This window comes from Babylonia areolata, chromosome 31, assembly GCF_041734735.1.
Source record: "Babylonia areolata isolate BAREFJ2019XMU chromosome 31, ASM4173473v1, whole genome shotgun sequence".
In the NCBI taxonomy this organism is placed as follows: domain Eukaryota; kingdom Metazoa; phylum Mollusca; class Gastropoda; order Neogastropoda; family Buccinidae; genus Babylonia; species Babylonia areolata.
Window position 1 is genome coordinate 29,362,010 of NC_134906.1, and position 12,705 is coordinate 29,374,714.

Here is a 12,705-nt window from a genome sequence, read left to right on the forward strand (position 1 = left end):
GCACATCCACACACACCCAAAGGTCACTCAGTTTTCATAATCTTCTGTGCACACACAACTTTGACATTTTCAAGAACACTTTTTTTTTGGTTTGTTTTTGTTTTGTTTTAAGCATTCTTCACAACTAAAATATTTCCACTTGTACATAAGACTACATCTTTTTTAGCATGTCACGAACTTTTTCAACTAAATAGTTTAAAAGCCTTATTTCATATGATTTTTGTTGTTTTTTTTGTTATTTTTTTTGTTCATCTGAGTCAGTTCAATGGGGAGTAACTTCCCTTTCTGTGCTGGACTCAGAAGGACCCTGTGGGGGGGGGGGGGGGGGGGGGGGGGGGTGTGGGGGGTGGAGTGTTGTGGGGGTGGGGGAACAGGGGGGCACTGGGTTATGAATGATGCCAGCCAGCAGCTCTCAAACCCCCTTGCTACATTGCTACAGCCAGTAGTGATGACCTACCTTCCCAGCTGCTTCTGCAGGTCCGTCATGTACTGCTGGCACTGGGCGTAGAACTTGATCTGGGCCTCGATGAAGTCGTTCAGACACCGCAGGTGATGGGCCTGCATGCACACACAGACGCAATGCTGACTATGCTTGTATTGTATTGCACAGTATTGTATTGTGTTGTGTTGTATTGTATTGTATTATTATACTGTACTGAGTGATAAGTTTAACAACCTATTGGCTGCTGCCCTTAACTCTCTCCATACGAACGGCGAAAGAGACGACGTTAACAGCCTTTCACCCCAATTACCACCATCAAATTATTGCAAGCGGAAGGCTCTTATACTGAAGAGGTGAATGTTGACAAAGAATACCACAATTCTGACGATGGAAGCTAAAGGTTGGGTCATTCAGACACCCACTGGACATCCGAGGGGTCTGTGTAGAGGAGAAGAGAGGACTGGCCGTACTGAGTGAGTTAAGGTAAAACAGTATTATATTGTATTGAACTGTGCTGATACGATAAGCCATGATATCGATACTTATATAGCGCCTATCCTTGGTTGGAGACCAAGTTCTAAGCGCTTTACAAACTCGGTCATTTGCACAACAGGCTGCCTACCTGGGTACAGCCGACTGACAGCTGCCATTGGGCGCTCATCATTCGTTTCCTGTGCCATTCATTAAAATTTCTTGCACACACACACACACACACACACACACTCAGACAGACATGTACATTTTACATGTACGACCATTTTGTTTATTTACCCAGCCATGTAGGCAGCCATACTTCGCTTTCAGGGGTGTGCATGCGTGGTATACATGTTTTTGCTTTTATAACCCATCGAACGTTGACACTGTAGTGTACTGCACTGCATTACTCTTTGTCACAACAAGCTTCTCTGTGTGAAATTCGGGCAGCTCTCCCCAGGGACAGCGCATCACTACAGTGCAGCACCACAATTTTTTTTTCTGTCTGAAAGTGTAGCTTTCCTATCAGAACAGTCTTTCTTCTCCAGAATTTTGTCAGGAACATTTTCATCGCCATGGATTCTTTTACGTGTGCTGAGCACTTCTTGCACACGGAACTTCGGTTTATCATCTTATCCAAATGACTAGCATCCAGACCACCACTCAAGGTGTAGTGGATGGGGAGAAAATACTGGCAAGTGTGGGATCTGAACCTTTGCGCTCAGATTCTTTCGCTTCCTAAGCGGACACGTTACCAACTAGGCCAGCCCTCCACACGTTCTCTGCTTTCTACATCATTTCTGGAACATCATCCAGGTACATTTTTCACCTTATATGCAGGTCCATCCCATTCCAAGTCTCCCCGGCTCTCCCGCTGGTGACAAGTCGTCTGTGTTCCCAAATTCAACACAACGAAAGACGACAGCACAAGCAAGTCTGCACATATGCTGACCTGGAAGATCAGAAAAACCTCCATCCTTCATCCACCAGGTGCCATTACAAGATTTGAACCGGGACCCTCAGATTGAAAGTCTTAACGCTTTAACCACTCGGATTTTGCGCCCATCCTGCTGTTCTGCTGGTCATAGTCGGACGTGACTGACTTTCATATATACACACTTTTTTTTTCTGATGAAAAACAACTCACGTGCGTGCTGTTGATCCCTTCAAGCAGGATCTTGGTGATCTCCGACTGTCGGTCAAACTCTGCCTGGGCCGTTCTCAGGTCCGCCTCGGCCTGAAAAAGAAAAAAAAAAAAAAAAAAAGTCTTTCAATTTGGTTCCTATTGTTTTCCTGTCATTATCACTCAGCTAAATAACAGCCGCCACAACAGGACTAAAATGATGTTCGAAAAAACAATAAAAATCCACAAACATTACTGCTTTTTTTCTTCTTTTTTTAGATTTTTTTTTTTTTTTTTTTCATAAATCTAAAGATGTAGGTTTCAAGGTAACAGTATCCTCTGTCCAGATTTTCTGGCACTACCAGAGATACAGATATAATATAGAACAGACCACCTTCTCTGATCAGCATCAGAAACAAGAATTTCAACAACCATGGTTACAAAAGTCGTTTTGTTGAAAATGTACAAAGTCAGCAACGTGAATGAGACACAGCTGTCTCACAACAGGGAACGATTATCTCCCTTGACAATGGCTGACACTTAAAAATTAAAAAAAAAAAAAAAAAAAAATCAGCCAAGCCACTGCTTCTGTAAGACTTGTCAAACTCTCTCTCTCTGTGTGTGTGTGTGTGTGTGTGTGTGTGTGTGTGTGTGTTCTTTGTGTCTGACTGATGTGTTATTGTAAAGCACTTTTAAAGGTTTGAAAGGTTTATATAATTATGTGTACCTGGTAAAAAAAATAATGTAATTCATTTTTCATGATCTATATTCATGCTTTCTTTGCTTATATGATTCACTGGTGTATTATCATGTTCATGAGAACCCTGTTATTTGGAGCTGAGGCCCAAACTTTGATAAATGATACCGATGCTAAAAAGAAAAGTACATTTATCATCAATATCACAATTGTACTGCACACAGAAAATAAGTCAGGGAAGCAGAGCTGACACTGAAAGAACACACTGAAACCACTGACATCAACAAACTTCACAGGGAGGGTAACCACCTATTTCAGTATTCTAAATTCTGGGACCTATCTGAACAAAAAAATATTGTGCGTTTTGCAATACAGGCATATGAGAAATGACGCGTGTGATCAACCATTCTTATTAAGAATCAGGCATAATACCATGTGGAATGACACATATCATGAGCACAGGGATATCAAACTTATCTACCACAACAACAACTGTGCACTAACACAACATCAAAACTACAACACCAAAATGAAAAAAAGAAAAAGAAAAAAAAGAAGTGGTTAAGGTGGCATGTCGAGAACGATGAAGGCTGGCTGCACAAGTCTCGTCAGTTCTGGTGGGTCTGGTATGGCTCCGGAATGGCGTGAGCCGCACACTTGACAGCAGTGGTGGACACAGCCTGTAGCCTTCCTCCGCTCTCTGGTGATGGTCAGCCTGCTTCGGAAGTATTCCACAAAGTTTCTGACTGATCTTGTGACCGCACACCAGCCAATTCTGTCACTGGCCCCGAGCTTCAAGCCGCTTTGGACGTATGCCACAGTGGTGGTTCCTTCATGCAGTTCTTTAAGTGCTTCTGTGGGCATCCTTGGTGTCTCTGGCCCACTGAGAGAGAGAGAGAGAAGTTGACGTAGCATGCAGGATTCATCCATCCAAAGAGACCAAAGAGACAGCGCCGTCAAACTCTCCAAAGAGACAACAATGTCAAATTTTCCAAAAAGAGACAGCACCGTCAAACTCTCCAAGAGACAACAACGTCAAATTCTCCAAAAAGAGACAACTATGTCAAACTCTCAAAGAGACAACAATGTCAAATTCTCCAAAAAGAGACAACTATGTCAAACTCTCCAAGAGACAACAATGTCAAATTCTCCAAAAAGAGACAGCTGTGTCAAACTCTCCAAAGAGACAACAATGTCAAATTCTCCAAAAAGAGACAGCGCCGTCAAACTCTCCAAGACACAACAATGTCAAACTCTCCAAAGAGACAACAATGTCAAATTCTCCAAAAAGAGACAGCGCCATCAAACTCTCCAAGAGACAACAATGTCAAATTCTCCCAAAAGAGACAGTGCCCTCAAACTCTCCAAGAGACAACAATGTCAAACTCTCCAAAGAGACAACAATGTCAAATTCTCCAAAGAGAGACAGCGCCGTCAAACTCTCCAAAGAGACAACAATGTCAAATTCTCCAAAGAGAGACAGCGCCGTCAAACTCTCCAAGGAGACAACAATGTCAAATTCTTCAAAAAGAGACAGCGCCGTCAAACTCTCCAAGACACAACAATGTCAAACTCTCCAAGAGACAACAATGTCAAATTCTTCAAAAAGAGACAGCTACGTCAAACTCTCCAAAGAGACAACAATGTCAAATTCTCCAAAAAGAGACAGCGCCCTCAAACTCTCCAAAGAGACAACAATGTCAAATTCTCCAAAAAGAGACAGCACTGTCAAACTCTCCAAGAGACAACAACGTCAAATTCTCCCAAAAGAGACAGTGCCCTCAAACTCTCCAAAGAGACAACAATGTCAAATTCTCCAAAAAGAGACAGCACTGTCAAACTCTCCAAAGAGACAACAACGTCAAATTCTCCCAAAAGAGACAGTGCCCTCAAACTCTCCCACCACAACAACACTGCATCAGTACCACATCAAAACTACAGCACCAGAGAGAAAAAAAAGAAGTGTCTACATGAATCACAGACACCAAGACAAGTGCAACAGAAGAAAAAAAAAAAAACCAAAAAAAACCCCACACAAACAAGGCCAAGTGCAGACAACTCACTTTAGCCAGGGCATCGTCCTGAGTTATGCAGCATGTTACAGACATGTCGAGAAAACAGAAAAACACACAGAATCAGAGGGATTAGTCCATCATGAGACATTGACTGTTATCGGTTATGGGATAGAAAGCTACAGTCATTTTTTTTTTTTTTTTTTCCAATTCTTTGTGGTCTTTTAATATACATCCATTATGCGCAGAAATTTGTTTGCATGTACAGAGTATTTAGTACATAGACTGTATGTAGGCATTAACACTGTATGTAAGTGTGTGCACAGTTTATATGCATTTACATGGTATGTATGCACATATTCTATGTAAGCATGTACACAATAATTAAGCATGTACATAGTATGTATGCAAGTACACATCAGCATGTATGCAAACTTAAATGTGTGTGTGTGTGTGTGTGTGTGTGTGTGTGTGTGTGCGCGCGTGTGTGTCTGTGAATGATATGATATGAATATGTAACATGTACACACACATGCAGGTAGAAAGACAGAGATGCTTGGAAGCCTCTATACAGAAACGTGCACGTGACGACATGCACACAGAGTATATGTGTGCATGTATGCGTGCGTGCTTGCATGCATACATACGCACGTACATGTGTGTGTATACCAATAAATCTCCACAACAAACTACTCGGGGAGTGGGGGAAGGAAAGGGAACAAGGCTTGTGCACTGCACTACTAGCCACACACATGACCTCTACAGCAGCATGCTCCGACACTGAGCAGCGTGAAACAACACGACAACACTGCTGTCCTCCACAGACATCACGGCAACACTGAACAAAAAAACAAAAAACAGAAAAAATGAGAGGGAGAGAGGGAGAGAATGAAGGAGAAGAAAGTGAGGGGAGCGTGAGAGAGTAAGATATCGAAACGGAAAATGTTCAAATGAATATCGGTCACAGGCCACAATTAAAGAGAACACACAAGGGGAAGAAGTATTCAAAAGGGAGGGGGAGGGGGGTGGGGGGGAGAAGCAGATTTTTTTTTTTTTTTTTTTTTAACGTCCTTTACAATGAAGACATATTTCATCACAGGCTTCACAGTGTTTCAAACACTTTGGCAATGTCAGTATATGAATAAATGGGAAGATACAAAAACAGTCAGTTAATAAAATAAGAAAAGTGTCCATTAGGTAAAGGGGTGGTGCCCAAAGTAATGGAATCCAAACAAACTCTATAAACAGCAACCTCAGAATTCCATGGGTAGGACACAGCAATGTTTCCAAAATGTCTGTGCTTTTGGTTTTTTACAATGTATCTAAAGAAGCAGGCCCCCCCCCCCCCCTTGTAAAAAAACAAACAAAAACAAAAATAAAGCACCCCCCTCCTCCCTCCTCCCGCCCCCCCAAAATACACACATAAAAATAAAAAAGAAAGTGCTACACCCCTCCCCCTCATTCTAACTGTGATACTACAACATACACTGTCTCTAGAAATGAACCAGCTTCACCCTATTCATACAGGTGATAAAAAATGATACCAACTGAAGTATTTTTCCATGAAACTGATCAAAAGCTTTTTTTCACATCAATAAGGCCACAAGTACACAAATACCAATGAAAATCTAAAGCCATATTTGTACATGTATAAACACTGCACATCTGCATTCATCAAAAATAGAACACAGATTCCTAAAAAAAATACTGAAATTGTTTGATCATCGAGAGACAAAAAGTAGATGGATGGACTGAGTGATAGAGACAATGAGAAGTATGGATAAATGGATGAGAGAGAGAGAAAGAGAGAGAGAGAGAGAGAGAGAGAGATACACACAGAAAGAGAATGACTGAACTGATGGTATTAATGCATATATAATGTATATTTATGTGCTTACGGGTCCCAGGCTACCTTTGAGAGCAATTCTAATGCTGCACATTCTTATAAAACCTGAATCACTACACACACAAACATACACACACACACCAATGCACACACACACACACACACACACATGTGAACAGAGGCAGGCTTATCTTCCAGCCATAACCGGTTATCTAGGTTTCTGGACACCCCCCCCCCCCCCCCCACCCCAAGAAGCGAAACAAGGGAAGCAATTCTCGTTTGTGGCAGACAATAATAGCGTCAGACTGCTTTTTATGTGTTTGTTCAGGAAAGTTTCAAAGCACACCCCAGAGACCCACTCGATGGTCATGCAGTGTGTCCTTTCTGTTTTCATGGTGTCTGGGACGCATGTTTATGTGATGTCAGAAACCCCGACAACAATGAGAAACAGGCAGAATATTAATTTTTGTTGTTGTTTTTGTTAACTCTAATAAAACAAAAGAACATTAGCACTGACCAACTCGGACCAAATAATGCTAAATTATTTTCAATCAGCATGACAGTCTATCCATTCACTACTAGACACTGCATGACCTCGACATATCAATAATATTAATAATAATAACCATTAAATGGATGGAGACAGACTGAGTGCCATCCACATACCAATTACCTAATGCAGCATGGAGACAGAACGATACCTGGGTAATCTATCAGCGAGAGGACAGACAGAATTACAATGCCCATGTGATCCGTCAGCAAGACAGATCACCCAATGTTTCATGAGTGTGGCCTCCCTGCCCCCATTTCCACACTCTCTCTCTCTCTCTCTCACACACACACACACACACACACACACACACCATGAACCACTATTCTTCAAATGCTGCATACCAGAATCAATCTGTACATTATCATATAACATTCAATTGTAACCACTCGAATAATAATAATACAGGACTGGTAGTGTGTGTGTGTGTGTGTGTGTGTGTGTGTGCATACATATGTGTGTGTGTATGCATGCGTGTGCATGCTTCCATGTGCAACATATGCGTATGACTGATTACTGTGTGCATCCATGCGAGTGTGTGCATGCAAGTGAATGTGCATGCACTCATGTGTAGAGGAAAAGAGCACACACACAGAGAAAAGGAGAGATAGAAAACCCACTTTTATAGTAAAAAAAACCCAACAAGAATCCATTTGCAGGCAGCAAAAAAAAAAAAAAAAAAAAAAAAAGGGTTGAGCTGAACTGTGATGACATACTTTCCCCAGGAAGAACAGCCTGATCTTTACACAGATATCTATTGTGGAAAAGAAAAAAATAAAGAAGATACAATACTACACATCAAAATGCAGTGCAATCAGAAAGACCATTGTGCGACCTACAGGCGGGCATCTGGCAGTGATACAATCAGGGCCACTGACCACATGTAACAGGGTAACCCCACAGATGTAACCATCTGGCAGTGACTCAATCAGGGCCACTGACCACATGTAACAGGGTAACCCTACAGGTGTAACCATCTGGCAGTGACACAATCAGGGCCACTGACCACATGTAACAGGGTAACCCTACAGATGTAACCATCTGGCAGTGACACAATCAGGGCCACTGACCACATGTAACAGGGTAACCCCACAGATGTAACCATCTGGCAGTGACACAATTCGGGCCACTGACCACATGTAACAGGGTAACCCTACAGATGTAACCATCTGGCAGTGACACAATCAGGGCCACTGACCACATGTAACAGGGTAACCCTACAGATGTAACCATCTGGCAGTGACACAATCAGGGCCACTGACCACATGTAACAGGGTAACCCTACAGATGTAACCATCTGGCAGTGACACAATCAGGGCCACTGACCACATGTAACAGGGTAACCCTACAGATGTAACCATCTGGCAGTGGCACAATCAGGGCCGCTGACCACATGTAACAGGGTAATCCTACAGATGTAACCATCTGGCAGTGACACAATCAGGGCCACTGACCACATGTAACAGGGTAACCCTACAGATGTAACCATCTGGCAGTGACACAATCAGGGCCACTGACCACATGTAACAGGGTAACCCTACAGGTGTAACCATCTGGCAGTGACACAATCAGGGCCACTGACCACATTAACAGGGTAACCTTACAGGTGTAACCATCTGCCAGTGACACAATCAGGGCCACTGACCACATGTAACAGGGTAACCCCACGGATGTGACCATAAACAAAACTCTACATTTTTCTCCACACCTTTTCCAGGGTTGAACACCAAATACGAAGCCAACTTCATCAGCTCCACAGGTGACAAAGGGATGGGTTACTATCCTGGAACTGGTGGTAAATTTCATCACTTTTTATTTCTTTGCTCCTAATGACTTTTCTGAGTGTTCTTTCTTTCAATGCATTTGATGAAGCTCTTACTGAATGGTACTGGTCAAGGCTTTCTGAAAATTCTAAGACTTTTCCAGACCCTGAAAGTGAAACTCAAAACAATTTATTGCCAAGATTTTTCCATCCCTGGCAATGGTTCTTCTCATTTCTCCAAGACTCTTCCAGACTTCTATGACTGTATGAACCCGACACAATGATCTAGCAGTGAAATGGTGAAAAGCCATCACACCAAGCTGGGCCATTCGTTCAGTGATCAGCAACTCCACTCGATGGCATCACACAAGTGACATCAATCAAACACTACCAAAGCCGTTGACATTCGTTCCACACCCCACGTCAGGGGCTATTCTTTCTTCTTCTTCTTCTTCTGCGTTCGTGGGCTGCAACTCCCACGTTCACTTGTATGTACTACACGAGTGGGCTTTTACGTGTATGACCGTTTTTAACCCGCCATGTAGGCAGCCATACTCCGCATTCGGGGTGTGTGCATGCTGGGTATGTTCTTGTTTCCATAACCCACCGAACGCTGACATGGATTACAGGATCTTTAACGTGCGTATTTGATCTTCTGCTTGCGTATACACACGAAGGGGGTTCAGGCACTGGCAGGTCTGCACATATGTTTGACCTGGGAGATCGTAAAAATCTCCACCCTTTACCCACCAGGCGCCGTCACCGTGATTCGAACCCGGGACCCTCAGATTGAGGGTCTAATGCTTTAACCACTCGGCTATTGCGCCCGTCGTCAGGGGCTATAACCCAAAAGGGGAAATAACCAACCCAGAAATGTATGGGGTGGGTGGGGTTAGAATGAGGGGTGGTGTGGGGGGGGGGGGGAGGCAGACTGGTTTACAATTAGCTGACTAATGCTACTTTCAAGACTGCATTGCTCTTAGCACTGCATCCTCAGGGGCTAGTTGGCCTTTGGAGACGAAACCAATGCTGACTGTCCTAAAAAAAAACCTCTTGGCCGAGAGAGTGGGGATGCAACTTGGGCAAGACACTTTCCACTTTTATCAAATTTTAGCCCAGATAGTCGGGATAACAGTAGCCTCTTCTGCTGTTCTGATGGTCATGTTTCATTTGCCTTTTAGTTCTTATCATTTCTTTTTTTTATATCAATTCATGTACTCCACTGGGTTTGTTTTTTTTTTGTTTTTTTTAATAAACCTTGGCCTTGACTTCATTCTCAAAGGTGTGTCTATAGCTGATGATATGATCCTTGCACCCAGCCCCCTTCCCACCTGCACCCCAACACACACAACACACACACTATGTTTCTACTGAAAGCACTATAACTGTCCACTACAAAGAGGATGGCTGGCAGTGATAACAAAAGCTTATATGACACACACACTCAACACACACACACACTCAATACACACAAACACACACACACAGTCACCACAACATCAAAACTATATCTACAAACACTGCCTACATCCAACATCAACAGGTTTTCTCTCTCTCTCTCTCTTTCACACACACGCACGCACACACACACACACACACACACACACAGAACACCGCACCTCTGGAGTCAGCCCCAGAGTGTAGGGACTGGACAAGGGAGACAAATCCGCCTAGCAAAAGTCGGCATCCGCAGCACGAGAGAGACAAGAGACAGAAAGACGTGTCAAACCAACCCGAAGAAATACCACCAGCCACAGACAGGACAGACAAACAAACAGTGACCTGCTGCCATAGTAAAGCGGTCTGCCGTCATGGTCTGACAGCCGGGAGGACGAGGCTTCGAACCCAAACAAACCCAGAGAGACAAACCACCAGCAAGAGACAGACAGACAGACAAACAGTGACCCATCGCCATGGTAAAGTGGCTAGCTGTCCATACACTGATGGCTGGGAGGACGAGGGTTCGAACCCAAACCAACCCAGAGAGAAAAAAACACTAGCATGAAACAGTGACCCACTGTCATGGTAAAGCAATTCCACCCCCTGACAAAAAAAATCACTGTTAGTTATTTTCTTCAGCCCATGGCCGGCTCTTTTAAATAGCGGAGTAAGCTTAGAGCTGCAAGGGGAGGGCGGGGACTGATGACTGGGGCAAAGCAGGTTCGATCCCCCCCTTCAGAAGTGGGGTTTCTTGGCCTGTGAGTGGGTCCTACCCAGAGTCTAATGAGCTAGGGACTAAAACGGGGAAGACCATGACCGCAAGGACAATGGCCGTCCACTTCACGGAGCCTCCCACGTCTCTTTGAGAGTGTTGCTCACATTCCTGACCAACACTGCAGGTGTATGTATCTCTCAGGCCTGGCTGACACAGGCATGATAGAAAGACACAGGGCGCACAGCCGAGCCACTTTGTCACAAACCTAAACAGACCACCTCCACTGCAGCAACATTATCATCCTCAACATCAAACACATAAAAACGTACCAAATTCTGTGGCCTTTCACGCCCTGTTCTCGTGGTGACCTCAGTTTTTGAGAATCCGTGCTTGTGGTGAGTTCACACCAAAGTTTTCAGCGTCGACAGACTGGAGGACACTGTCCCTAAAAGGGAGCCAGGAGACTCCCCCCATGCACACACTCCCTCACTCAGTCTTGCTCCATGACATAGCAACTTCCGTCATCAACAGAGAATTTAATGAATGGGGTATCCTGCATATATACATTTCCTTCTTCTTCTTCTTCCTCAACTCTGTGAAGAGTCCCTGGTGTCCTTCATAGTCTTCTTCCTCCTCAACTCTGTGAAGAGTCAATGGTGTCCTTCATAGTCTTCTTCTTCTCCCTCAACTCTGTAAAGAGTCCCTGGTGTCCTTCATAGTCTTCTCCCTCAACTCTGTAAAGAGTCCCTGGTGTCCTTCATAGTCTTCTTCTTCTCCCTCAACTCTGTAAAGAGTCCCTGGTGTCCTTAATAGTCTTCTCCCTCAACTCTGTAAAGAGTCCCTGGTGTCCTTCATAGTCTTCTTCTTCTCCCTCAACTCTGTAAAGAGTCCCTGGTGTCCTTAATAGTCTTCTTCCTCAACTCTGTAAAGAGTCCCTGGTGTCCTTCATAGTCTTCTCTCTTCTCCCTCAACTCTGTAAAGAGTCCCTGGTGTCCTTCATAGTCTTCTCTCTTCTCTCTCAACTCTGTAAAGAGTCCCTGGTGTCCTTCATAGTCTTCTTTCTTCTCCCTCAACTCTGTAAAGAGTCCCTGGTGTCCTTCATAGTCTTCTCTCTTCTCCCTCAACTCCGTAAAGAGTCACTGGTGTCCTTCATAGTCTTCTTTCTTCTCCCTCAACTCTGTAAAGAGTCACTGGTGTCCTTCATAGTCTTCTTTCTTCTCCCTCAACTCTGTGAAGAGTCCCTGGTGTCCTTCATAGTCTTCCCTCTTCTCCCTCAACTCTGTGAAGAGTCCTTGATGTCCTTCATAGACTTCCCTCTTCTCCCTCAACTCTGTAAAGAGTCCCTGGTGTCCTTCATAGTCTTCTTCTTCTCCCTCAACTCTGTGAAGAGTCCCTGGTGTCCTTCATAGTCTTCCCTCTTCTCCCTCAACTCTGTGAAGAGTCCTTGATGTCCTTCATAGACTTCCCTCTTCTCCCTCAACTCTGTAAAGAGTCACTGGTGTCCTTCATAGTCTTCTCTCTTCTCCCTCAACTCTATAAAGAGTCCCTGGTGTCCTTCATAGTCTTCTCTCTTCTCCCTCAACTCTGTGAAGAGTCCCTGGTGTCCTTCATAGTCTTCTCTCTTCTCCCTCAACTCTGTAAAGA

General features: G+C 43.9%; 1 protein-coding gene across 2 annotated transcripts in view; it reads right to left on the bottom strand.

Moving 5' to 3' along the window:
• Positions 1-12,705, bottom strand: part of LOC143275828 (endophilin-B1-like) — a 47,891-nt gene that overhangs the window by 19,186 nt on the left and 16,000 nt on the right. For both annotated transcript variants that reach the window (XM_076580111.1, XM_076580110.1), the window contains exons 6-7: positions 2,064-2,153; positions 458-558 (exon numbers count right to left, since the gene is read on the bottom strand). In XM_076580111.1, coding sequence (XP_076436226.1) covers positions 458-558; positions 2,064-2,153 — 191 coding nt within the window. The remainder of the gene's footprint in view (positions 1-457; positions 559-2,063; positions 2,154-12,705) is intronic.